Consider the following 27,852-nt stretch of genomic DNA (forward strand, 5'->3'; position numbering starts at 1 on the left):
CTAATCAATTGTGGGCCTTTAATGTACAGAGACTTAAGACTAATTTCTATTTCCATGATGGGTTGGAATAAGAATACATAAAGACAAAAGAAAAATTTGTTTATATAAATAGTTATTGTCCGTAGGTCACACGTATCGTTCTATTCTCTGTTGACATCTTATCATTAGAGAGAGTGCACAGAGAAGTTTAAAGGATTCTCTAGGAGAATCTGTTAATTTGGAAGACAAACTACTAGACTCTAGAGACAAATTGTGCATTATACTAGTCTTGAACATGTTCAATTCTCAAGGCATCCAGAGGAGATTTGCCCCTAAGCTTGCGAGCACACAAGTTCCTGAAGTATTCTTCAACTGTCACTCTTTTAAACAATAGAGGATTATTTTCAGAGACCAAATTGGACGTAGGGTACATTTCACCATCATATATCACTAAGTAAACTGTGCCAATGGAAAGTCTTCCTTGTATAGAGTTTACAATTACACGATGCTCAATGCTACGGTATGTCCCATTGGTTACAATCTGCCATGTAAAAATTATTAAAGCACATGAGCAGGCTCATATAAATGCCAAGTTAAGTATTTTACTATAATTATTACCTCCAGTGTGTCTCCAATGTCGACAATGAAAGCATTAGGGAGTGGAGCAACAGGAATTAATGAAAGCACACATTAGCTAGCTCATATGAATGTCAAGTTAAAATAACTTATCATAATAATTACCTCCAACACGACTCCAATGTTGACAACGAAAGCATTTGGAAAAGGTGTAACAGGAATCCACTTTCCATCCTTCTTGATCTGGAGACCTTCTACTTCATTGATTTCCAGCAGAATGGTAAGAACAGAGTCATCTGAATGAGTTGTGAGGCCCACAACCTTCTCCGGCTGAGGACATGGAGGGTAATAGTTCATCCCCATTGATTGGAAACCATTTTCAAAGTATTCTCTCAATTCTTCATCTTTGATATTTAGAACTTTTCCCATTTTCAATACCAGGTTCATGGCCAGAGATTTTTAACTCCACTGAATAAATTCCAAGATTTCCTACAAGAAAAAAGAAGATGCAATTAAAAGGTTTAGTACATGATTGTGGTGGATTGTTAAACAAGTTATTATTTAACAGTATTCTTTCATGTTTGGTTGTCAAATTTTACTAAATATAACTGACTTGGGATCTTTCTCTGAACATAATACATTTGCAATCATCAAATAACTGACTAGAGAGAGAAAAAGAGAAACCTGAGGGGTAAAGAGGGAGCTTAGGAAACAAGTGGGGTTTCCTCAGATGAATTGGAAGAGTTGTCATGAAGAAAATGTCAATCCAATCAACCTTTTGTTCCTCGGATATAACACATGCTTGTCCAAATCCTTCCATATTTGTTAGATTTCAATAAACTAATAGAATCACATTTGCATTATACTCCATCATAAATTTGCTTATAGTTCTTCTCAAGCTATCGTAAGCCTAGACATCTGAAAGATATTAAAGACAATTTAATTTTCAAGAATGCAGGTTTGTCTTCTCAGCTATACAAGAAAGCAAGTTAGATGGTCCATAATCGGACAAGGTCAGTTACATCCCTCAATTTTCAAAAAAAAAAAAAAAAAGGAGTGCTTAAACCGGCTTGGTTAAGACTATCTAGACTCAAATTTTGTTACAGCTTTCTTATTGCTAACTTACAGAGTAAGAAAGCATTGATACAGAGTAGGCCAAATTTGTGGCCTACTTGACCTATAAGAATGAAACACAATCTAATCTGAATTTGATCGACTGTACTTTTTGATTGAGAGTATATAGATTTCTTAATTCTTGACGCCAGACTACTATTAATAAACCAAGCATGTCCAAATGAAAAAATACAAACTTGGGTGCCTCACGACAGGTGTAGCTTAGCTGGTTGTGAATGTAATTCGCAATTTGCAGATATCTGCGCTCGAGTAACAATATGGGACAAACGGTGGTATTTACTAGATGAGGTCTCATCCCAAGCAAATCCTTTAAAAGCAAAATAATAATAACTTGGCAAAGGAGTTTACCTAGAAAGAAGCCCATTCTTTGCAAGCGAAGTGGAGCCTGGACAACTCAGAATCCATTGACTCTTCAGAAAACAAGCTCTGCAATACCCGTGAATCCAAATTATTATCAGAAATTGTGGTTAAATCTTGGCCTGGTCGTATGTATCTGGGAGGGATAGCTAACATAGGGTTCTTGGCCAACTCTTGAACACAAGGCACAGGCAGAGAACCTCCGAACTTGGCCTTCTTTTTGTTCCACAAATTCTCTCAACAATAATGCTCCAGAGTTTTATTGACAAAGCAAATGTTGAAAATGTATTATTTTCAACAAGTCATTATTTGCTGTGGCCTTGTGTGAGACTAATCCACCATTGCGGGTCTAGGGTTGGCCCATAGATATTTTGTGAATATGACAGTTGCAGTCTGCTGTTGTGTTGCTGTCTGCTGCGAATTATAAAAAAGATAGTGCATTGCCTTCACAAACTCTTAAGAATTTGGATACCATGCTAATTTCTTTTACATGGTCTGATGACAACCAATCAAAATCTTGTATTTTTCTCAGCATAATAGCTGATCATCAACCGTAGTTCCAAGTTCAACTTTGAGAGAGACGATCTGAATATGAAATCCAAAGTTATAGCTTTGCAGCTTGTGTAACTAACATCTATTTTCAGCTATTGATGGCAAAATTTTTCGTTAGTGGTAACAAGTTATGTATTCGTCACAATGTGTGTTATGGAATGGAATATTTAAGACGTGGAAGGACAACATTGTTGTTAAAAATCAAAAACTTGTTACTATTAACTGAAAACTATAACGGCTGATACAGAAACTACACTGGTTCTGTGGTAATATTATCTGTATGTATCATAAAAATTTGGAAACCAAGTCATATAGTCCTTGAAATCTCATTAAAAACAAGTCAGGTATGCAAAAATTCTATTTCAAAAAAGAAAGATACTGATCTGATATAAGCACCACCATATATCATCGGAAGATTCCAGGCATAAGTCTGCAATTCTTAAGATTCTTACATGGTCTATTCAGTATCTCAAATGATAGAGCTACACAACGATCCCAGCATAGCAGGTTATACCACAGTATTCATAGAACTTATTTCTTATTTTCAGTTCCACACACAATCTCAATAGCAAGGTCCTTCAGAGTTTTTGTACCAAACTCTTTAGTTATCCGAAATAAACTTATACTAGCCTTGACCATGTTGAATTCTCAGGGAATCCAGCTGAGATTTTCCCCTAAGCTCACGAGCATACCGGCTCCTAAAGTATTCTTCAATTCTCACTCTTCTAAACAAAGGAGGAGTTTTTTCAGAGATCAAACTGGAGGCAGGATATACTTCACCATCATATCTCACTGAGTAAACTGTGGCAACGGAAAGTCTTTCCTGTACAGAGTTTACAACTGCACGATGCTCAATGCTACGGTATGTCCCATTGGTTATAATCTGCCATGTAAAAATTAGTAAAGCACATAAGCAAGCGCATAAAAATGCCAGGTTAAGGTAATTTATTATAATTATTACCTCCAATGTGTCTCCAATGTTGACAATGAAAGCATCCGGGAGTGGGGTAACAGGAATCCACTTTCCATCCTTCTTTACCTGGAGACCCTCCACTTCATTAAGTTGTAGCAGAATGGTAAGTGCAGCCGCATCAGAATGCGGCGACAGGCCCATAACCTTCTCGGGCTGAGGACATGGAGGGTAATAATTCATCCTCATTCCTTGCAGTCCATTTTCAAAGAATTCTCTCATTTCTTCATCTTTGATATTTAACACTTCTCCCATTTTCGATATTAGGTTCTCGGCTAGGGTTTTTAATTCCATTGAGTAAACTTCCAAGGTCTCTCTACAGGAAAAGAAGATGCACCATCCTTTATTTGTTTGCAAATCAAAATGACATTGACATAGAGAGAGAGAGAGAGAGAGAGAGAGAGAGAGAACCTGAGGGAAGGAGGGAGCTTAGGAAATAAATGTGGTTTCCTCAGATGAACTGGAAGAGTCATCATGGAGAAAAGGTCAGCCCAATCAAGCTTTTGTTCCTCAGATACAACAAAGGCTTGTCCAAATCCTTCCATATCTCCTGGACGCTGCCAATATTTTTTCTTTTCTTCCATGCTGAGATTGAAGAATCCCTCAACCTCTTTCTTTAATTTCTCTAGAAATGCTGTGCTCATTCCATGATTTACCAGCTGAAAAAAATACAGGAACGAAATGTGGCAAAGATTTAATAATCGTGCCACTAAGCTCACAATAGTCCAGGTGTTTTATTAAGACAGATTGCAACTTATCTGACTGATTTAGAGATAAGATTTACAATCAAAGATGGCTAAAAGCATTTGTTACATTTAAATCTTCTCAACAATTAGTTTCCACAGGTGTTTTCTATTCATTCTATCGGAGAAATTTCGGTTATTCTAGAATAACTATAATGAGCATAAAGTTCTTGTGGTTTGTTCACACCTAGAATTTGAAAAATCATACAACAGCAAATAATCTCAATGTTACTTCTAATTGTCTTTAAATTAAAGTAAATTTGCAACATTGACTACAGAAATGAGTACATTTTCTAAGAGGTCTTACACAATTTACGATAGTATATCTTTTAAAATTTTGACAGAAGCATATTTCTCATAAGGTACCAAAAGCTATTGAGGCAGAGGAGGTGAAATTTCTCAAGACCGTCTTTTTAATACATATTGCGTGTTTGACATTTAGGAATGAAATAGCTAATTAACCCATGTCTGGAGGGGGAAAGGTAAAGCAGTATAGAAAGTCAATAATAAATAAACCAGAGACAAGTTTTTCTTTTCACAAGCTGCAGTCCTAAGCCACAGACAACACCGGAAAGTGAAACCATGATCTGCTAACATCAATGATACGTGGGTTTAAGAAATAAATATGAATTTTAATTTTGCCTATTTGATTGAGAATTTGCATATTTCTCGATTCTTGATCACAAACAAGCATGTTCTGGCGAAACAATTTTCTAACTTTGCTAAAGCATTATACCTGGAAAAAACCCCATTCTTTGCATACGAAGTCGAGCTTGGCTAACTCAGAATCCATTGATTCTTCAGAATGTAAGCTTTGCATGTCAATAACTGGTATCTGTGAAATCAAAGTATCATCAGAAATGAGGGGTGAATCTTGATCTGGACGTATGTATCTGTCGGGGACAACTAACGCCGGATTCTTGACCAACTCTTGAACACAAGGCACAAGGAGAGAACTTCCAATCTGGGCCATCTTTTGTTCCTCAAATCCTTTCAAGATTGCTGCAGCTTTGTATTGAATTTGGAACAAGACTGAGTGCCGACAATCACAAAAGTAAAAAAGAATCTTTTTCCAAGAAATTAATCAGCATCCTCCACCTAACCATTCATGAAGTATTTTTAATTTTTTGCACATGTTTAGAATGCATAATAAAATATTCGCAGGTCAAAACTATCCTCTATTGATAAGGATAACAAATCATCAGCCAATTAATTATTTGTGGTGCCCACCTTGTCATCAACCCAAAAGGTGAAGGTATTTTCAATACTGCGTTTTGTTGTCTTTTTCCCTTTTTTTTTTTTTTTGCACAACTTGGTATTGGTCTCGGAGCATTGCAACAGTTTAAAATGTATTATTTTGAGCTTGTCAGCATTTGCTCTTGACTTGTGAGAGTAATCCACCATTGCGTGTCTGCAGTTAAAAGGACTTTGGTGGTTCTCGAGTATTACTTTTTATCTATTCAAATCTTGATATATGGGTGAACATATTATCATAATTGATTAAAACATATATATGATTACCTAAATTTTTTTCTAACACGCTGCAATCTGGTGCTGTGTTGGAATTGACTGTGCACTATTAAGAAAATAGTGGATTCGAATTGTAATCGATTAGTCATTTATGCAATTATAGCTGTTTATATTTAGGCATTAATTATCTTTATATTTTTTTCTGATAACAACCAATTAAAACCTCATATTTTGCTTGTGAATCCAAGTTCCACTTATGAAAGTAACATCTGTCTCATTTTTAGTTATTGATAATTATTATTACTATTATTATTATTTATTATTATTATTATTGGTAACAAGTTACAACTTATGTACTCATGCAATGTGTGCTATGGAGAACAATGTTGCTACAAGCAATACAAAATTTGTTACAATTTATTGCCTTGAATATTTTCGGTAAAAACTACTTATTTTAACTACATTCATGCTACTGGGGAAGGTTGTAAAACACATTATCACAACAATCTGCTTAATGTGACGGTTTTTGCAACCGGTTTACAGTTGGTCCATCTTTACAGTTGCAAAAAAAAAAAACTGGGAGCAACCGGTTGCCCCTTGAATAAATTAAATAATAATATTTAATTAAAAAAATAAAATATTCATTATTTTAATATTAAAGAACAAGACAAAAAAAATAATATTTATAATAATAAAAAAAAAGTTTTAAGTTTAATGGTATAAATATCAAGTTAATAGTTCTGATTTCATGTTTATTGGTCCATTAATTTCATTATTTTCATGGTTGCGAGTTAATGATCTCACGTTTCATGTTTATTGCCCTAAGTTTCAATTTCCTTCAGTTTCACGTTTAATGGTCAAGGTATTAACTTAATGGTCACAGCTTCATGTTCATTGGTCCATTAATTTAACAATTTTCATGGTTACAAGTTAATAATAACATATTGCATATTTATTGTCCTATGTTTCATGTTCCTTCAGTTTCCTTCAGTTTCACGTTTAATGTTCCTTCAGTTAATGGTCTTGATTTCATGTTTATTGGTCCATTAATTTCATTATTTTCATGGTTGCGAGTTAATGATCTCACGTTTCATGTTTATTGCCTTAAGTTTCAATTTCCTTCAGTTTCACGTTTAATGGTCAAGGTATCAACTTAATGGTCACGATTTCATGTTCATTGGTCCATTAATTTAATGATTTTCATGATTGCAAGTTAATGATAACATATTGCATGTTTATTGCCCTCTGTTTCATGTTCCTTTGGTAACATGTTTAATGGTTCGGGTATCAAGTTAATGGTTATGCTTTCATGTTTATTGATCCATTAATTAAATAATTTTAATGGTTGCAAGTTAATGATCTCATATTTCAGGTTTATTGCCTTAAGTTTCAAGTTCACTGGTTTCAAGTTTATTGGTTTTGGTATCACGTTAATGGTCATGATTTCATGTTTATTGGTCCATTAATTATATAATTTTTCAGGTTGCAAGTTAATGATTCGATATTTCATGTTCATTGCCCTAAGTTTCAAGTTCATTAATTAAATAATTTTAATGGTTGCAAGTTAATGATCTCATATTTCAGGTTTATTGCCCTAAGTTTCAAGTTCACTGGTTTCAAGTTTATTGGTTTTGGTATCACGTTAATGATCATGATTTCATGTTTATTGGTCCATTAATTATATAATTTTTTATGTTGCAAGTTAATGATTCGATATTTCATGTTCATTGCCCTAAGTTTCAAGTTCATTGCCCTAACATTCAAGTTCATTAATTTAAACAGTTTTAAGATTGCAAGTTAATGATCTCATATTTTAGGTTTACTGCCTTAAGTTTCAAGTTTACTGGTTTCAAGTTTCACGTTAATGGTCATGATTTCATGTTCATTGGTCCATTAATTATATAATTTTTTAGGTTGCAAGTTAATGATCATATGTTTCATGTTTATTGCCCTAAGTTTCAAGTTCATTAATTTAATATTTTAATGGTTGCAAGTTAATGATCTCATATTTCAGGTTTATTGCCCTAAGTTTCAAGTTCACTGGTTTCAAGTTTATTGGTTTAGATATCACGTTAATGGTCATGATTTCATGTTCATTGGTCCATTAATTATATAATTTTTTAGGTTGCAAGTTAATGATTACATGTTTCATGTTCATTACCCTAAGTTTCAAGTTCATTAATTTAATCATTTTAATGGTTGCAAGTTAATGATCTCATATTTCAAGTTTATTGCCTTAAGTTTCAAGTTCACTGGTTTCAAGTTTATTGGTTTTGGTATCACGTTAATGGTCATGATTTCATGTTTATTGGTCCATTAATTATATAATTTTTCAGGTTGCAAGTTAATGATTCGATATTTCATGTTCATTGCCCTAAGTTTCAAGTTCATTAATTAAATAATTTTAATGGTTGCAAGTTAATGATCTCATATTTCAGGTTTATTGCCCTAAGTTTCAAGTTCACTGGTTTCAAGTTTATTGGTTTTGGTATCACGTTAATGATCATGATTTCATGTTTATTGGTCCATTAATTATATAATTTTTTATGTTGCAAGTTAATGATTCGATATTTCATGTTCATTGCCCTAAGTTTCAAGTTCATTGCCCTAAGTTTCAAGTTCATTAATTTAATCATTTTTATGATTGCAAGTTAATGATCTCATATTTTAGGTTTATTGCCTTAAGTTTCAAGTTTACTGGTTTCAAGTTTCACGTTAATGGTCATGATTTCATGTTCATTGGTCCATTAATTATATAATTTTTTAGGTTGCAAGTTAATGATCATATGTTTCATGTTTATTGCCCTAAGTTTCAAGTTCATTAATTTAATATTTTAATGGTTGCAAGTTAATGATCTCATATTTCAGGTTTGTTGCCCTAAGTTTCAAGTTCACTGGTTTCAAGTTTATTGGTTTAGATATCACGTTAATGGTCATGATTTCATGTTCATTGGTCCATTAATTATATAATTTTTTAGGTTGCAAGTTAATGATTACATGTTTCATGTTCATTACCCTAAGTTTCAAGTTCATTAATTTAATCATTTTTATGGTTGCATGTTAATGATCTCATATTTCAGGTTTATTGCCTTAAGTTTCAAGTTCACTGGTTTCAAGTTTATTGGTTTAGATATCACGTTAATGGTCATGATTTCATGTTCATTGGTCCATTAATTATATAATTTTTTAGGTTGCAAGTTAATGATCATATGTTTCATGTTCATTACCCTAAGTTTCAAGTTCATTAATTTAATAATTTTAATGGTTGCAAGTTAATGATCTCATATTTCAGGTTTATTGCCCTAAGTTTCAAGTTCACTGGTTTCAAGTTTATTGGTTTTGGTATCACGTTAATGATCATGATTTCATGTTTATTGGTCCATTAATTATATAATTTTTTATGTTGCAAGTTAATGATTCGATATTTCATGTTCATTGCCCTAAGTTTCAAGTTCATTGCCCTAAGTTTCAAGTTCATTAATTTAATCATTTTTATGATTGCAAGTTAATGATCTCATATTTTAGGTTTATTGCCTTAAGTTTCAAGTTTACTGGTTTCAAGTTTCACGTTAATGGTCATGATTTCATGTTCATTGGTCCATTAATTATATAATTTTTTAGGTTGCAAGTTAATGATCATATGTTTCATGTTCATTACCCTAAGTTTCAAGTTCATTAATTTAATAATTTTAATGGTTGCAAGTTAATGATCTCATATTTCAGGTTTATTGCCCTAAGTTTCAAGTTCACTGGTTTCAAGTTTATTGCTTTTGGTATCACGTTAATGATCATGATTTCATGTTTATTGGTCCATTAATTATATAATTTTTTATGTTGCAAGTTAATGATTCGATATTTCATGTTCATTGCCCTAAGTTTCAAGTTCATTGCCCTAAGTTTCAAGTTCATTAATTTAATCATTTTTATGGTTGCAAGTTAATGATCTCATATTTTAGGTTTATTGCCTTAAGTTTCAAGTTTACTGGTTTCAAGTTTATTGGTTTAAATATCACGTTAATGGTCATGATTTCATGTTCATTGGTCCATTAATTATATAATTTTTTAGGTTGCAAGTTAATGATCATATGTTTCATGTTTATTGCCCTAAGTTTCAAGTTCATTAATTTAATATTTTAATGGTTGCAAGTTAATGATCTCATATTTCAGGTTTGTTGCCCTAAGTTTCAAGTTCACTGGTTTCAAGTTTATTGGTTTAGATATCACGTTAATGGTCATGATTTCATGTTCATTGGTCCATTAATTATATAATTTTTTAGGTTGCAAGTTAATGATTACATGTTTCATGTTCATTACCCTAAGTTTCAAGTTCATTAATTTAATCATTTTTATGGTTGCATGTTAATGATCTCATATTTCAGGTTTATTGCCTTAAGTTTCAAGTTCACTGGTTTCAAGTTTATTGGTTTAGATATCACGTTAATGGTCATGATTTCATGTTCATTGGTCCATTAATTATATAATTTTTTAGGTTGCAAGTTAATGATCATATGTTTCATGTTCATTACCCTAAGTTTCAAGTTCATTAATTTAATAATTTTAATGGTTGCAAGTTAATGATCTCATATTTCAGGTTTATTGTCTTAAGTTTCAAGTTCACTGGTTTCAAGTTTATTAGTTTAAATATCACGTTAATGGTCATGATTTCATGTTCATTGGTCCATTAATTAGATAAGTTTTTAGGTTGCAAGTTAATGATCATATGTTTCATGTTTATTGCCCTAAGTTTCAAGTTCATTAATTTAATAATTTTTATGGTTGCAAGTTAATGATATCATATTTTAGGTCAATTGCCTTAAGTTTCAAGTTCACTGGTTTCAAGTTCATTGGTTTAGATATCACGTTAATGGTCATGATTTCATGTTTATTCGTCCATTAATTATGTAATTTTTTAGGTTGCAAGTTAATGATCACATGTTTCATGTTGATTGCCATAAGTTTTAAGTTCATTAATTTAATAATTTTTATAGTTGCAAGTTAATGATCTCATATTTCAGGTCTATTGCCTTAAGTTTCAAGTTCACTAGTTTCACGTTTATTGGTTTATGTATCACGTTAATGGTCATGATTTCATGTTTATTAGTCCATTAATTATATAATTTTTTAGGTTGCAAGTTAATGATCACATGTTTTATGTTCATTGCCCTAAGTTTCAGGTTCCTTCTGTTTCAAGTTTAATGGTCCCGGTATCAAGTTAATGGTGCTGATCTCATGTTTATTGGTCCAATAACTGTATGATTTCCATAGTGCAAGTTAATGATCGCATGTTCGAAGTTAATGATTTAATGTTCATTTAGTTTCCTTTGCTTCCGCTGAATAACAAATATTGTGTTTTAGGTTAAGATAAACTGATTAAATAGCATGCAAAATGGTTTGAAATCAATGTGCGTAATTAATTATGCCAGCTGTTGCAGCTACTAATGGCCCTACTGATAATGCTTATTTTGGGGATTTCAGTTGCTGCTGCTGTTGGCATAAGCAGCCAGCAACTGCAGTTGCAGCTGAACCAGCCACAGCAGCAGCCACCAGCAATAGCAGCAGCCACTAGCTGCAGAACCAGCAACAGCAGTAGCCACCAGTTGGTACTTATGCAGGCACCAGCTACTACAAAAGCAGCGAGCAGCTGTTGTTGCTTATGCAGCAGCAACAATAACAACACCAGTAGGAATGCTATTGCTTGTAGCTGCTAGCAGCTGCTGCTTATGCAGCAACAGGTGCCTGCAGAACCAGCAACAGCAGCAACTACCAATTGCTGCTTTTGCAGGCACCAGCTGCAGTAACAACACCAGCAGCAGCTGCTTCTGCATCTAGCTGCCAGCAGCTGCTTCTGCATCTAGCTGCCAGCAGCTGCTGCTGCAACAGGCAGCTGCAGAACCAGCAACAGCAGCAGCTGGTACCTGTTGTTTTTGCAAGCACCAGCTACTGTTGCTGCATAAGCAGTAGCTGCTGCATCTAGGGATGGCAATGGGCACCGCCCGCAGCGGGTTTGCCATTACCAAACCCAAACCCGCACAAAATTTAAATTACCAAACCCACCCGCAACCCGCAGCGGGTTTTAAATTTTTTTAAAAAACCCACCCGCAGCGGGTTTTAACAATTACCAAACCCGCAATGGTATCCGACGGATTTTTTGCGGGTTTCCGTATTTAAAATCACAAATATTTAATATATAAATTTATAATAATAACCTCAAGTTCCATATAACATATTCAATTTTATATTTAAACAGTGTAAATGAAAAATTAAAATTTCCACATCAATTCAACACAAATTCTCAAATTTAAGTATAAATTATACAAATCTATTTAAAAAACACAAACTAATATCTAAAAATAATAATTACATTTCATATTATCATTTAAAACAAGATCAAAGAGAATATATTTATTTTATTCACCACCATAAGCACCCATCTAACACAATGCCTAAAATAATAATTAAGATTAATATTTTCAAATACTAATTCGAAGGGAAATGCCTTTAGTTTTCTTTAGGTTATGACTTTAGAATAAGAGATGAGCCATATACACACATACACAACTTTGAGCCTTTTGCTATTTGGTAATTTGATTAATTACATTATTTTCTTTATATATTTTTATATTTAAATTAAATTAAAAATATTTGAAAAAAATTATTGCGGGTTTGGTGGATATCCATGCGGGTATCCACCGGGTATAAGGTTAATACCAAACCCACCCGCATCCATATGCGGGTTTTAATTTATAATACTAAACCCACCCGCAACGGATAAAATTACCCGCAACGGGCGGGTTTTGGCGGGTGGGTTTGGGCGGGTTTGCGGGTTTGCGGGTACAATTGCCATCCCTAGCTGCATCCAGCTGCTGCTTATTCAGCAACAACAGAAGCTACCAACTGTTGCTTTTGCAGGCACCAGCTGTTGCTGCATAAGCAGCAACTGCAGAAACAACACCAGCAGCAGCTCCTGCTGCATTTAGTTGCCAGCAGCTGCTGCTGCATCCAGTTGCCTATTGCTGCTGCTTATGCAGCAGTAGGCAATTGTATAACCAGCAACAGCTGCAGCTGGTAGCTATTGCTATAATAAGCAGCGGCCATGGTGGCATATAAAACAAATTTTCGAACATGTAAAATATACTTCCGAACATGTAAAACAACCATCCAAACATATAAAACAAATTTCTGAACATATAAAAGAAACTTCCGAACTTGTCAAATAAAATTTCCGAACATATAAAACAACCATCCGAACATATAAAACAATCATCCAAACTTAAAACTAACATCTAAACATACATAATGGCATAAAGAAATGAAAACTACTGAGGCGGCGGGGATGGTGGTGTTGGAGGTGGAAACGGATAAGGAATGCCAAAGTGCTCGAACAGGAGGCGTTGTCCGTGAAGGAGCTGCTGATGCTGCTCTGACAAACGCCAGTGCTCCTCCAGAACGTGATGCTGAAAGCTAGTCTGCTGTACAGAAAGTGTCCTCACCTCGTCCATAAGTTGTTGAAGAGTAACTTCGCCGAAGTCATGTGACTCTGCAGGTGGTACGACAGATGCAGAAGCATCATGATCAGGTTCACAGGTAGGAGGGTCCTCACGTCTACGCTAACCCCGGAAAGGAAGTGAAAAATCAGGCAGCTGATCAGTAGGAACTACAAAATTCAAAGGACGATCATCACTCGGAGCAAGCATTGTGTACTTAGCTTCAGTATACTTCACCCATGCTCCATTACGCCACTCAAATCCTAAGGCATACACGGCCTCATCTCCTATACTCCTACAGGGTTTACAAGACGGTTCGTTTACGGGCACCCTAAAGTATTTAAGGATTTGCGTGATGAAATTTCCATATGGAAGAGTACGACTGATTAAGTTAGGTATGGAAAGCATGGTGCGTATAATAGTTTATCCGAGGCTAACCGACCGATGCCTGAGGATAGAATCAATCAAAGCAACATCCATGTGGGTAACATCATCTAAGTGGCCCGACCTAGGAAGGACAATATTCTAAATTATACGATGTAAAATACGTGATTGAAGGCATAGACATTGAGCACAGAAATGGATTGTACAGACCTCATCAGAAAGATCAATGAGCCTACAAATGTTTCTAACGGCATCAACATGAACAAAGTTATCAATCGTAGGAACTTTCCTAGCAGAATATATTTCTAACCCATCTTCGGAGGTTCCTAGGATAGAATTCAATTCAGTATCATCAAATTCAATCAAAACTCCTCTAACGTTGGTGATTACTCGATTCTCTTTCTCCACGGAAGTATCCATATTCGAGTAAAATACTTTCACCAAGTCAGGATACACATTCTCATTAATCGTAAGCGCATTAATCCAACTAACTTCCTCCAACAATTGCAATAAATTACCATTGCTAATACTAAGGCTACGAAGACAATCAGGCACAATATAGAACGTATCAAGTACCTTATGGGTCATGAATCTTTGGCGAAAACGGGTGGCCGAACGCTTGTCCAGGAAGTGTCTTGATTCAAAATCAGTTGTTCTATAGGGCCGCCATCCTTCCGTGTCCGTTTGGGTGCTGGAATCGCCTCTTTCCCTTTGTCTTTCGCTCTACATGGCCTTGAAGTGGGTTCAATTTCGGTAAACATTTGCCGAAGTCAAAGGGGTTTACAACCTAGGGTTTTTCGGTTTCGAGGGTTAAATTTAGCAAGAGCAAATGGTGGGATATGATTTCTAAGGTTGAATTTGGGCTATGAACTGATTATAAACGATGGATCTTTCGGTTGAGAACGTGGGAAAGAGGATTCGGCTTTTAGAGATAGAAGTGGCTGACCGGTTTTGTGAAGGCGAAGATGAACAGTTTTATTGCTTTGAACCCGACTAACCTTTACAAAATAATAGGGTGGCCGTTCATGTTCCAGAAACTCTAGTAAGAGAAAATGGCTAGCCTTTTATTTTTAGAGGCTAGTCGTTTAATGTCCAAAGAGCACCAAAAGCAAAAACGGCTAGCCTCTAAAGTTTAAAGGTTAGCCGTTTTCGCTAATGGTGAGCATCCATACACAAACGGCTAGCCTCCACAAATTTAGAGGCTAGTCGTTTCCCCTCCAGTGAGCCCCAACGCGAAAAAAGCTAGCCTCTTAAATTTTTTAGGCTAGCCGTTTCCCCTCCAGTGAGCCCCAACACGAAATAGGCTAGCCTCTTAAATTTTAGAGGCTAGTCATTTCCCCTCTAGTGAGCACTCATAGAGTAACGGCTAGCCTCCACAATTTTAGAGGCTACACGTTTCCCTTCCAGTGAGCACCCATACACAAACCGATGCAAGCACATACTATAATTGGTGGCCTCATAATAACTTGTAAGTGATTTCCCATGATATATGAATTTGCTTGGCAAACTTTCTTACGTTGTTTAACTAACTCAGATTTACATTATGCTTAGTTGAGGACGGTACACATACTTGGAGGATGGGGGATGATTGCTAATGATGCACTTTTTGGATCTGAACCGAGGGGGCAGAACGAACTTTTTGGAAATCATTGAGTTATATTATCATGTAAGAAGTGAACAATGACAATGTAATAATATATTTTGCGTACTTAGTGATAATAGCAACATTTACAACAATTATCTTCCTTTCAACATGTATTAATTAAGACAACCGGTTGCCGAAGGAAAAAATCATAATTGCCCCATTAATCCCTCTACGCCTTTGGATCATCAAAACAATTTACATGACTCGTATGTCAATCCAGTTACAAGGTAAATTTAGCAAAAGTTTAGAGTTGTGGATGAAGTCAGCAAAAAATTATCATAATCTATGTTCACAACAATCTCAGACCTTCTGCCTGAAACGACGTTTTGTGCAACTGTTCTTATGACCTTTTCTGGTGGACACATTACGAGCCTTCACTGTTGATGCAAGCTTCGATTCATTTATGTATGTTGCAGCGTTACTGTAGTGTGCATTAGCCAACGTCAATAATTGATCGCGTTGTTCGTTGAACGGAGAGTCTATAAGTTGTAACGCAAGTTGCACTCGAACATTCTGTGAGTCATGCTGCGGAAATAATCATGCACTTTCATCATGTCAGTGGCCCAACAACAGTAGTTAAATAAACCAAGAAACCACATAAGGCGAATAAGGGAGCGTACTATATACGATTTGTTAGTGATGATTCCAGGAGTATCCATAAATTTGATGACGTAAACTCCACAATCAAAACCGTTAGATTGCCGTGGAACTCCTTCCCCATGGGTCACTACAAATGACAAGAAACTCCAAGATACTGAATATGTAGCATCCACAATGGCATGAAGTATAGCATCCACCAAGTGTAACTATTTTCAAGTGCAAAAATACATCACATGTATTAATAACACAATAGCCAGAAAACTAAACTCATCGTTTTTATCAAACATTAGTTGGACTTACAATACTATTCACTTGGATTTCTCGATCTCGTGTCCGTCGTGCATCCGGTAGTGGATCCCAGATCTCCGCTTGTTTGTCTTTAATTTTAACCAACAACATAAATCAATGGTGGCCACCATCATGCATGGGAACAAAGATCTATGCAAGAACAACTTTGGGTCACTTTTACCATACATAATATCGAACATAACGAAAAATCATTTTAACAAACACACACGCTACCTGATGGCACCGGTGCAGGTCATACATGTAACGTTTGCGGTATTAGGAGGCAGCCTTAAAACCATCTAAATGTGCATTTGGCATTGTAGCAAATTGCTACATATTCATCATATCAAATTCATATAAAACACAACTGAAATTACCGTAGTTAATGATGAGAAAAAGGATATGAAAAAAAAAGACAGGAACGGATTAGCAACTGCATATCTTGTTGGTAGGAACCAGCTAATTGGTTGCCCGTGGCTTTTGCACGACTCACGTCGTGTAAGGTAATCACTCATCATGCAAAAATCTAAACACAAGAACAATTATAATTGGTTTTATTAATTACAATTTCATCATTAAAGTCAAATTACGAACAAACCTCATCATCAAGTGATGCATCGGGCAAAAGTGATAACAAGCCTCGCCAAGTGATATCCTCATGACTTGATCGCACAATTATTTCACAGTATGTTAATCACATGATATATTAACAAAATCAAATAACTATGGCAATATATTAAACGAAAAGAGCTTGATGAGTGGCCATGAAGGTATTGTTACTCTAGGCTAGCACTTTTGTCAAATCCATATTGGAGCATCTTCAATTGATCGAGGGTTACCGGCTCATTCAAGAAAAAAAGGCCCGCTCAATATTTTGGCTTTGGACCGCGTGAGACTTGATCATACGGGGACAATTGGTACCGCCCTGGTTTTCGATTTCTGTATGGCCGAGGAGGGCCTAAAGACAGCGGATTAAAATCTTGCGGCTGTTGACATTTCTTCTCTTGTTGCGCGAAAGACTACAATTTATTCAAGACAAAGAAAGAATAAAAATATTAGACTAAATCATATATAGTTTAGACAAAAGTTAACAAATTATTACTCTATGTATACCTCATCTTAAAGTTCCGGCACTAATTTAGGCTTCATCGCGTCTTGCAATACTTCTGTCAACTTTTCTTTTAGGACAACCTCTTCATCAGTGGATGTAATGAGGTACAAAGCTTTTCGTTCTTTAACTTCGATGGGCGTACGCTTTTTCCGTACTAGATCTGAAAGCGTGACAACTGCAGGGATAGGTGGGTGCATCTCCATATTCGGAGAGGAAAAGATTGGATCATCAATTGCCTCGGCACCAGTATATGTAGGAGGTGATTGATTATTATCAACGACATTTGCTCCTTGACGAAAATATGCTCGTTCTAACTTTTCAACCTTTTCAGTAAGAGAATCCATTTTCAAGCCCATTTTTTTATACTAAATCATTATTTCTTCTCATATGTTCCTCCATTCTATCCATTACTGCTAATATAGCATGAAATGGATGCTGCCTTGCGGCGTCACCATCGTCAATTTGTCCTTCACTTTGAGCACCTGATGAGCTGCAACTGATTTCTCACATCAGAACCTGCATTAACTACAAATATCCATAAATAATCTATTCAATTTAATAACATAACTACAAAACACTATACAATTATAGAAGGGAACAAACCGCATTGCTCTCAAAGTCACCATACTTTTGTCGCCACTTGAGGAATCTTTTTATTTCACTATCAGTCCATGCACTAAGAGGACATCCATTCTCGGCAACAGAAGAAAGCTGAAACTTAGTTGATGACATGTAGAACAACTGCAAACAACAAAAAATTAGTTAATACGGAAATAATAATCGATAATACCATAATCGTTTAACTAACGATAATACAAATTAGTAAATAAATCATACCATTAAAAATATAACGCATCCGCTCATCGAGGAAATTTTATTTTCGTTGAACTTTGAAACTTCTTCCCATAAAAAATTGAAAGACCAACTGGCCCAATTTATGTCGCAAATGTTACTCACGTCTTTTAAAGCATAAAGGTATGATGGGTTGATGTATGTAGCTATAGTTGGACACAAAATAGTTCTAATCGCAAATAGACTAAATAGAATACAGAAATCTTCATCTGCACAACTATTTGTCTTTAATTTTTCATCTAAACTACCTATTGGGATGCCTTTCTTTCCTGAGCAATACTTGGCTCATAAGTCAGTAATTTCACTATCTTCACCACCAAGCACAATCGGTGTTCCTCCGTCACCAACACCCATCGCACTTGTAAAAGTTTCCAGAGTAAGCTTGTATTCCTTTCCATGGACTGTTATCGACCGCTTATCTACGTTACATTGCTTAACTAACAATCTACATAAATCTTGCCTAAGTCGCCCACATTTTAAACCTAACAAGCTTCCAAAACTAATTTCTCTCACAGCATCTTGCTGTTCAATAGATAACGAAGAAACAATGTTGGAGAACCGCAAAACACTACATCGACATAGGTGATTACCCTTATCAGAATTGTTCTCCATTGTTGGAATCGGTTCACTTAACAATCCACTGGCCAATCTCGAGTTCATTTCAGCCTTTTCATTATAACTGTTGATGAATTCGGCTTTATCTTTCGCGCTAAGTTTCAACCATTTGTCACGTATACGCCCCTTAACCTACACTCAAAAAAAAAAATTCATTGGCCAATCATCAACCAAACTATTAGTTAGTAGGCTGCAACATAGAAAAGTTGTCTACAAACCGTTTCATCCACCTTCACACCTTCCTCTTTTAACTTTTGGGATTCTATCTTGCTGTAGATAGAAAAATAATATCAAATATCAGTTTCTTATATGTCAATTAAAATTATTGCAGTGTTAAACTGAAATGACTACAGAATGTCAATAATAAAATTCAACAATGAATTAGTTTCTTACAAGTAGTATATGTACGAATGCTTGCCCAGCCTCGGAGGATCCAGCTTCTTAGACTGAATATTAATGTCATCTGCGACATTGGCCTTACGCTTACCCATTATACTGTGTACACTAAAAATTATGTCCCCTGTCAATACACACTGATAATTTCATCAAACTCTCTCCACGAATTCTAAATCCATGTAAATTATTACATTACCCAACAATACGCACTAATAAACTTACATGATAAAAGCTGTAATTTTTAAATATGAGAGGCCAATGATTCTTCTTACCATATCAAATAAAACACTCGATCAACAAAAATAATGATACCAAACAAATCCCATGATACCCATGTCTCATTACCGTAGGTGGACTGCAGAGATGGCCTAACAACGACTTAGAATGGGCTGACGGGAATTGAGTGGGTTGTGAATCTGTAGCTACAAATCCTTGCCGCCAATAGAGATCAACCTCCGCGTGTCCTCGCCGGAAAGCGCCGTCGTTGGGACTACAGGTGAGAGAGTGCATGACGAGGGAGAGGGAGAGGGAGAGGGACCCGTGAGGGTGAGTGAAGAGGGAGAGGGAGAGGGAGTCATGAGCCGTGAGTGAGGAGGGAGGGAAGAAGAAATTGATTTCCCGCGTGAGGTGAGAGCCTTTTGTTTGTTTTTTTTCCCAACAAATATATATGCCTGGGTTTGATGTGTGTTGAGGGGGTTTGGTGTGTGTTGAGACTGATTCTATAGGTTTCAAGTTTTTTATATTTTTTTAATTATTTATTGTTTAAATTCATTTATGGCCGTTGGATTCATTGTATTGAATCCAACGGCCATAAAACCTGCATGTATCTGATACATGCAGGTATTGTAGCATCAGCCTTGATAACGATAACAAATCATCAGCCAATTAATTATTTGTGGTGCCCACCTTGTCATCAACCCAAAAGGTGAAGGTATTTTCAATACTGCGTTTTGTTTTCTTTTCCCCTTTTTATTTTTCTTTCACAACTTGGCATTGGTCTCGGAGCATTGCAACAATTTAAAATGTATTATTTTGAGCTAGTCAGCATTTGCTCTTGACTTGTGAGAGTAATCCACCATTGCGTGTCTGCAGTTAAAAGGACTTTGGTGCTTCTCGAGTATTACTTTTTATCTATTCAAATCTTGATATATGGGTGAACATATTATCATAATTGATTAAAACATATATATGATTACCTAAATTTTTTTCTAACACGCTGCAATCTGGTGCTGTGTTGGAATTGACTGTGCACTATTAAGAAAATAGTGGATTCGAATTGTAATCGATTAGTCATTTATGCAATTATAGCTGTTTATATTTAGGCATTAATTATCTTTATATTTTTTTCTGATAACAACCAATTAAAACCTCATATTTTGCTTGTGAATCCAAGTTCCACTTATGAAAGTAACATCTGTCTCATTTTTAGTTATTGATAATTATTATTACTATTATTATTATTTTTTATTATTATTATTGGTAACAAGTTACAACTTATGTACTCATGCAATGTGTGCTATGGAACATTTAAGATATGTTCGAACAATGTTGCTACAAGCAATACAAATTTTTTTACAATTTATTGCTCTGAATATTTTCGGTAAAAACTACTTATTTTAACAACATGCAAAACACATTATCACAACAATCTGCTTAATGTGACGGATGGTTAAGCCAAATGACTACATATAACCCAAGCATGTTGTTATATATTCAACTTCAGTGACATTGCAACAAAGTATATTGTTGATAAGGATGTGAATAAAAGGTTATAGCATGCTTAAGTATTTAATATCATATTTGAATCATCTTTAACTCCGAAAGCAAGTGAAATAGTTCTTGAAATATTATAAAAACATGACAAGCCTGCAAAAATTCTATTCCAAAAATGAAAGACACTTATCCAAAATAAGCACAATTATCATCAGAAAATTCCTAGCGCAAATCTGTAATTATCCAAAATAATTGTACTAGCCTCGACCATGTTGAATTCTCAGGTCATCCAGGTGAGATTTTCCCCTAAGCTCACTGGCAAACTGGCTCCCATTGAGTAAACTTCCAAGGTGTCTCTACAAGAAAAAAGAAGGTAAAACATTATATAGAATCATAGAAGATTTAATTTTCACTTTTTGCTTGCAAATCCATATCAAGCACAAACAGAGAAAACCTGAGGGAAGGAGGGAGCTTAGGAAATAAGTGTGGCTTCCTCTGATGAACTGGAAGAGTGATCATCGAGAAAATGCCAGCCCCATCAAGCTTTTGTTCCTCAGATAAAACAAAGGCTTGTCCAAATCCTTCTACATCTCCTGGATGCTGCCAATATTTTTTCTTTTCTTCCATGCTCAGATTGAAGAAGCCCTTAACCTTTTTCTTTACTTTCTCTAGAAATGCTGAGATTACTCCATGGTTTACCAGCTGAAATTATGCAGGAATGAAAAGCAGCTAAGATTTGATAATCGTGCCACTAGGTTCACAATCGTCCAGGCGTTTTATGAAGACAGATTGCAACTTATTTGACTGATTTAGAGACAAGATTTGTTGTTACTGATGGCTAAAAGCATTTGTTACATTTCAACTGCAAACATTGTTGTTGCATTAAACACCAATTTTATTTTGTTTATAAATCTAATCAATGATTGGTTTTTACAAGTGTTTTTTACTCATAGTTTTGGAGAAATTTGAATATTCTAGAACAGCTAATAATCTGTGGGAGTCTTATACAATTAATTATATCTTTTATCACATATTGACAGAAGCATATTTCTCATAAGCTACCAAAAGCTATTGAGACAAAATAGGTGAAATTTGTCATGGGCATCTTTTAATACAAATTATACTAACAAATCTATGGCTATATGGAAAGCTAAAGTAATAAAGAAAGTCAAAAACAAATATATCAATGGAATCTGGGTTTCAGAAAATTAATGGTGAGTGTTTTCTTTTCATATTGCCTCATAAATTGTACAATAAAACAAGAGACAACTTCCTTGACATTTCACAAGCTGCGGTCCTAGAAGCACTGAAAGCAGCAAAAGGACTAGATGGGAAATTTTGAAATCATGACATGCTAAATCAATGGAAACTGGGTTTCAAAAATAGATATTTTGTGACTGAGATTTTTGCAGATTTCATGATTTTTAAATCACAGACAAGCATGAAAAATCTTTCTAACTCTGCTAAAGCATTTTACCTGGAAAAAACCCCATTCTTTGCATGCGAAGTCGAGCTTGGCTAACTCAGAATCCATTGATTCTTCATAAAGCAAGCTCTGCATGTCAATAACTGGTATCTATGAAATCAAAGCATCATCAGAATTGAGTGGTGAATCTTCATCTGGACGTATGTATCTAGGAGGGACAACTAACATAGGATTCTTGACCAACTCTTGAACACAAGGAACAAGCAGAGAACCTCCAATCTTGGCCATCTTTTGTTCCACAAATCCTCTTAAGATTGCTACAGCTTTGTATTGGTTTTGGAACAAGAGTGCAGGGTGCAGACTGCAGACAATCGCAAGAGTTAAAAACAATTATTTTCTAACAAATCAGCATCCTCCACCTAACCGCTCATGATATATTTTTATGCAAATGACTGATCTGGATTATTTTAAGGGGACTGATAACTCTCGGAAATGAGAGTTATTACATCTATTCTAGATGTGAATAAAGGCCATTTAGAAAGCAAATAATGTGTTTTGATTACATTTTGGTGACCTTTTGCATAAACATTCATTTTAGTTGAGTTTTAACAAGTTTTGCTTGAATCATAGAAATTTGTGCTAAAAACATATTTTAATTTGTAGGTTTTAAATTCATGAAAGGATGTGGAGACATTAGATGAGAAAGAGGAGGAAAGAAGATGGCCACAAAAGAAGAAAAGCACAATCGGAAATAATACAGTGCTGTTGCAAATGTTAGAGCAACCAGTGTTGTAGCAATCTGGGAGCAATGCGGGAAAAAATATAAGCGCGGGTCAGCAATTAAATCACGATCTGCATGTTTCCTAATTTAAACACATGCACGCCCATAGACTTTGGTTTTAACCTAATTTGCAATATATAAAGGAAGCATGCACCACATAGAAAGCGGAGAGGAATTATCATCCAAAAACAATTACAAAGGCAAGAAGAATAAGAAGATCAAGATTAAGGAGTGTTGTTCGGCATCATTGAAGAACCGAGGAGGATCATTAGTCTTTCATCGTGCTCAACTCATATTATCTTTCTTCCTTTAATTGATTGGATGTATTCTGTGATCAGAATATTTATGTTTACTTTTCTCATTCAGAATATGAACTGAATTTACTTGTAGTTGAGTGACAAATAATCCAATGGGGTCTTGACTGTTCTTATATGTTGTTATGATAATGCTGTAGCATTATACTCTAATAGTTTTTATGAATATAACTGTTATTTCGGTTGACCACCCATTTAATAGTTTCAGTTAAGATAGAGCAGCAAAAGGGCATGTCTTAGCGGATATTATTAGAGTATTACTTGTTCTTAAATCGAGTTTCCTGGATTAGATTAACTTAAATCCCATAAAGGGAATACTTGAATCAAGATTTGTGATATCATAGACATAGGTGTTCACCTTGTAGGGTAGAGAGATTAAAGATCATAAAGCCATACATTAAATTTATAAGCAACTGGTCATTGTTAGTAGATTTAAAGGTATGAGATTTTCAACATGCGATAGTTGCGGATGCAGATTGGTTCTGCCCAGTGCTACAGCACTTATTATAACAACTGGTGCTAATTCGGTAATCAACGGTCACCCCATTAGGAGAGTTTGATCATTCAACTACTATATTCTCAATTGAACCTTAGACACATTTAACTTAGTTTATTTTATTACGGTATTGTTTTATTTCCATCTCTCGTAATTATTAGTTACGATAGAATTATTTGGCAATTATTTGTTTCAGTCTTTAGTTGACTTGCATTATTGCGATTGCTTTAGCATTTTGAGTAAACATCAATCCCTGTGGAGACGATCTTGAACACTCATCACTTTATTACTTGTTGTGTATACTTGCACATTGGCATTGATAATAATTGATTATATAAATCAACCAACAAGTTTTTGGCGCCGTTGCCGAGGATAGATTGTTTATTTTTTAAGTGTAAAGTAAATCGTGATAGCACTAAACTAAACTTGATTCATTCTATTGATTGGCAGATCAGTACGTGTATGCTCAAGGACAGATCTGTGATATTTTAATTCGATCCTGAGATTGAAAGGACTATCAGGAGATTGTGAAGAGAACAAAGAAATTCAAAGATTGTTTCAGACATGAATAATTTGCAAGATGAGGGAAATTTGAACCCTTACGGGCCTTTACAACCAGCCAACATTCAACAAGAGCATAATGAACATGCTAACGGGAGACAGCCAGGCAACAACAATATTATTTACATGGCTGATGACAGAGATAGAGTTATAAGAGATTATGCTGGACTAACTCCTCAAGTTGTCCATCCTGGCATCATCAGACCTGAAGTAGATGCTGCCAACTTTGAGTTAAAACCAGTGATGTTTCAAATGTTGCAAACAGTTGGGCAATTCAATGGATTGCCAAATGAAGACCCTCATCTCCATCTTAAATTATTCTTGGAAGTAAGTGATGCTTTCAAGATTGCTGGAGCAACGCAAGATGCCTTAAGGCTGAGGCTCTTTCCTTATTCCTTAAGAGATCGAGCAAGAGCATGGTTAAATTCATTACCATCTTATTCCATCACTACATGAAATGAACTGGCTGATAAATTCCTAATGAAATATTTTCCACCGAAAAAAATGCAAAATTACGAAATGAGATTACCTCCTTCCATCAACTAGAAGATGAGAGTTTGTATGAGGCTTGGGAAAGGTTCAAGGACTTGCTCAGAAGGTGTCCTCATTATAGTATTCCTTGTTGCATTCAATTGGAAACTTTCTATAATAGGTTGAATCCAAGTACAAGGTTAATGGTGGATGCTTCAGCAAATGGAGCTCTATTATCCAAATCCTACACTGAAGCTTATGAAATTTTGGAAAGAATTGCCAATAATAATTACCAGTGGCCTTCAGCTAGGCAACCAGTAGCAAGAGGATCAGCAGGGGTACATAGCATTTATGCAATTACAGCCTTATCAGCTCAGTAACTTCATTGACTAACATGGTAAAAGCCATGACAGCTGCTCCAGCAACAGTAAAGCAAGTTACTGAACTTTCTTGTGTCTACTGTGGTAAATAACATGATTTTGATAATTGTCCTGGAAATCCATCCTCAGTAAATTATGTGGGTAACTTCAATCGACAACCTCAGAACAACCCATATTCAAATACTTACAACCCAGGCTGGAAGCAACACCCAAATTTCTCATGGAGTAATCAGAATCGAAATGCTCCAGCATTGAATGGACTAAGTAGAAACACACAACCACAACCACCTGGTTTTCATCAACAAAGTCAAGGGCAAAAACATATCAGTCAGGATCCAATCACTTCATTGGAAGTGTTAATCAAGGAGTACATTGCAAAGAATAAAGCAATTGTGCAGAGTCAAGCTGTGTCCTTTAGAAATCTTGAGAACCAAATGGGACAATTAGCTACAGCAATGAGCAGTAGAACTCAAGGAAGCTTACCAAGCAACACAGAAGATCCTAGGAGAAAGAGCAAAGAACACTGCAAAGTGATTAGTCTGAGATCTGGAAAGCATGTTGATATCCCAGTTGAGGTGACCAAAAATGGGATGGAATACAATTCAGCTCAAAAACCAATTCAAAAGGGAAGCATGTTACAGCAGACTCCCCATCAAGACACTGATGCAAGGGACCCAGTTACAGTAACTGCAAAAGAAATTCAACCAGATCTTGCTGAAAAAAAAAGTTACAACACCAGTAGCCACAACCTGTACCAACTTAAACAAACAGAGTTTAGTACCTCCTGAATCTAACCAGCAGTTTAGACATCCACCACCCTTCCCTCAAAGCTTCCAGAAGCAAAAACAAGACAAGCAGTTCAGCAAATTCCTAGAAGTGCTGAAGCAACTGCACATAAACATACCTTTTGTGGAAGTTTTGGAGCAAATACCAAATTATGTGAAATTTCTAAAAGATATCTTGGCACGAAAAAGAAGGCTGAGAGAGTTTGAAATTGTTGCTCTAACACAAGAAAGCAGTCATATGCTTCAGAGTAAAATTCTCACAAAATTGAAAGATCCAGTGAGTTTTACAATACCCTACTCAATAGGGAATAGGTATGCTGGCAGAGCACTCTGTGATTTGGGAGCTAGTATTAACTTGATGTCATTATCTGTATTTAAGCAGCTTGGAGTAGGGGAGTGCAGACCAACAATTGTCACTCTGCAATTAGCTCACAGATTTCATGCATATCCTGAAGGAAAGATAGAGGATGTACTGGTGAAGGTTGACAAATTCATTTTTCCAGTAGATTTCATTGTGCTGGACTTTGAAGCTGACAAAGAGGTACCCATTATACTTGGCAGACCTTTTCTAGCAATTGGAAAGACTCTGATAGATGTGCAGAAATGAGAGCTGACCATAAGAGTGAATGATCAGCAAGTCACATTTAATGTACTAGAGGCTATGAGAAACCCTGATGAAATAGAAGAGTGCAATTTCCTAAGTGTAGTGGATCTTGTTGTAGCAGATAGAATGGACAGATGCTGCAGTAATGTACTTAACAAAGTCACCACCTTTGAGGAGATTGAAGAGGAAGATGTTGCAGAAATTCAAACAGATTGCATAGAAAAACAGCAATCTAATAGGCACAACAGGGTTATTGAACACCTGAATCTTTCAGACAGGGAAGTAAAAACAACTTTACCATCTATTGAATCACCTCCTAGTTTTGAATTAAAACTGTTACCTTCACATTTAAAGTATACTTATCTTGGTCAAAACAACACACTCCCTGTAATCATTTCTTCTACTTTGGATGCAAGTCAAGAACAAAGCCTAGTAGACTTGCTGGGAAAATACATAAGGGCAATTGGCTAGACCATGGCAGATATAAAGGGTATCAGCCCATCAATCTGTATGCATAAGATCCTGTTAGAAGACTATTCCAGCAATTCGGTGGAGCACCAGAGAAGGCTGAATCCTATTATGAAAGAAGTGGTGAAGAATGAAATCATCAAATGGTTAGATGTTGGAATCATATACCCAATATCAGACAGTTCATGGGTAAGCCTAGTTCAGTGTTTTCCAAAGAAATGAGGGATAACAGTAATGGCTAATGAGAAGAATGAACTTATTCCTACAAGGACAGTGACTGGATGGAGAGTGTGTATGGATTATAAGAAGCTCAACAAAGCCACAATAAAATACCATTTCCCACTTCCATTTATAGATCAGATACTGGACAGACTTGCTGGAAAGCAATACTACTGTTTCTTAGATAGGTATTCAGGCTACAACCAGATTGTTATAGCACCAGAGGATCAAGAGAAGACTACATTTACTTGTCCTTATGGAACATTTGCCTTCAGAAAAATGCCATTTGGGCTATGCAATGCTCCAATAACTTTTCACAGATGCATGATGTCTATATTTTCTGATATGGTAGAGCAGACTTTGGAAATTTTCATGGATGATTTCTCAGTTTTTGAAGAAACATATAGTAATTGTTTACACAACTTGGAAGAAGTTCTTAAAAGATGTGAGATGACCAACCTAGTACTCAATTAAGAGA

General features: G+C 35.6%; 3 protein-coding genes, 1 non-coding gene and 1 pseudogene across 5 annotated transcripts; 1 reads left to right on the forward strand and 4 right to left on the reverse strand.

The window, feature by feature from the left end:
* Positions 1-250: 250 nt before the first annotated feature.
* LOC18047487 lies at positions 251-1,391 on the reverse strand (annotated as a pseudogene).
* Positions 1,392-2,910: 1,519 nt separating this feature from the next.
* On the reverse strand, positions 2,911-22,418 carry LOC18047488 (protein SRG1). 2 transcript variants are annotated; one of them, XM_024189667.1, is made up of 4 exons: positions 22,347-22,418; positions 3,980-4,227; positions 3,560-3,884; positions 2,911-3,481 (listed from the first exon to the last, which is right to left on the reverse strand). In XM_024189667.1, the coding sequence occupies exons 1-4, from the start codon at positions 22,401-22,403 to the stop codon at positions 3,224-3,226; spliced, it is 888 nt and encodes a 295-aa protein (XP_024045435.1). In that variant the 5' UTR covers positions 22,404-22,418; the 3' UTR covers positions 2,911-3,223. The 2 variants fall into 2 exon arrangements, with proteins under 2 accessions (XP_024045435.1, XP_006442333.1); XM_006442270.2 differs by lacking the exon at positions 22,347-22,418 and adding an exon at positions 5,048-5,469.
* Positions 18,228-19,777, reverse strand: LOC112100365. The gene is made up of 4 exons (XM_024189668.1): positions 19,502-19,777; positions 19,154-19,293; positions 18,979-19,030; positions 18,228-18,892 (listed from the first exon to the last, which is right to left on the reverse strand). Exons 1-4 carry the CDS (start codon positions 19,664-19,666, stop codon positions 18,431-18,433), a joined length of 819 nt encoding a protein of 272 aa, XP_024045436.1. The 5' UTR covers positions 19,667-19,777; the 3' UTR covers positions 18,228-18,430.
* A 2,537-nt stretch (positions 22,419-24,955) lies between the features above and the next one.
* On the reverse strand, positions 24,956-25,063 carry LOC112100627. Its single transcript, XR_002906994.1, has one exon. It is a non-coding gene; the product is annotated as a small nucleolar RNA R71 (small nucleolar RNA).
* A 249-nt stretch (positions 25,064-25,312) lies between these two features.
* Positions 25,313-26,690, forward strand: LOC112099849. The gene is made up of 3 exons (XM_024187347.1): positions 25,313-25,382; positions 25,494-25,981; positions 26,070-26,690. The coding sequence occupies exons 1-3, from the start codon at positions 25,313-25,315 to the stop codon at positions 26,688-26,690; spliced, it is 1,179 nt and encodes a 392-aa protein (XP_024043115.1).
* Positions 26,691-27,852: the final 1,162 nt, after the last annotated feature.

The sequence above is a fragment of the Citrus clementina genome, unplaced genomic scaffold (assembly GCF_000493195.1).
Source record: "Citrus clementina cultivar Clemenules unplaced genomic scaffold, Citrus_clementina_v1.0 scaffold_3, whole genome shotgun sequence".
Classification (NCBI taxonomy): Eukaryota; Viridiplantae; Streptophyta; class Magnoliopsida; order Sapindales; family Rutaceae; genus Citrus; species Citrus x clementina.

Coding starts and splice junctions, on each gene's coding strand:
- LOC18047488 (XM_006442270.2), bottom strand. CDS start 5,284: ATGGCCCAGATTGGAAGTTCTCTCCTTGTGCCTTGTGTTCAAGAGTTG. Junction 4,228..5,047: donor AAGAATGGGGTTTTTTCCAG/GTATAATGCTTT, acceptor TATTTTTTTCAG/CTGGTAAATCATGGAATGAG. Junction 3,885..3,979: donor AAGCTCCCTCCTTCCCTCAG/GTTCTCTCTCTC, acceptor CTTTTCCTGTAG/AGAGACCTTGGAAGTTTACT.
- LOC112100365 (XM_024189668.1), bottom strand. CDS start 19,666: ATGCACTCTCTCACCTGTAGTCCCAACGACGGCGCTTTCCGGCGAGGA. Junction 19,294..19,501: donor ATCTCTGCAGTCCACCTACG/GTAATGAGACAT, acceptor TGAAATTATCAG/TGTGTATTGACAGGGGACAT. Junction 18,893..18,978: donor GTGTGAAGGTGGATGAAACG/GTTTGTAGACAA, acceptor TTTTGAGTGTAG/GTTAAGGGGCGTATACGTGA.
- LOC112099849 (XM_024187347.1), top strand. CDS start 25,313: ATGGTAAAAGCCATGACAGCTGCTCCAGCAACAGTAAAGCAAGTTACT. Junction 25,383..25,493: donor ACTTTCTTGTGTCTACTGTG/GTAAATAACATG, acceptor CTTACAACCCAG/GCTGGAAGCAACACCCAAAT. Junction 25,982..26,069: donor ATGCAAGGGACCCAGTTACA/GTAACTGCAAAA, acceptor TTAAACAAACAG/AGTTTAGTACCTCCTGAATC.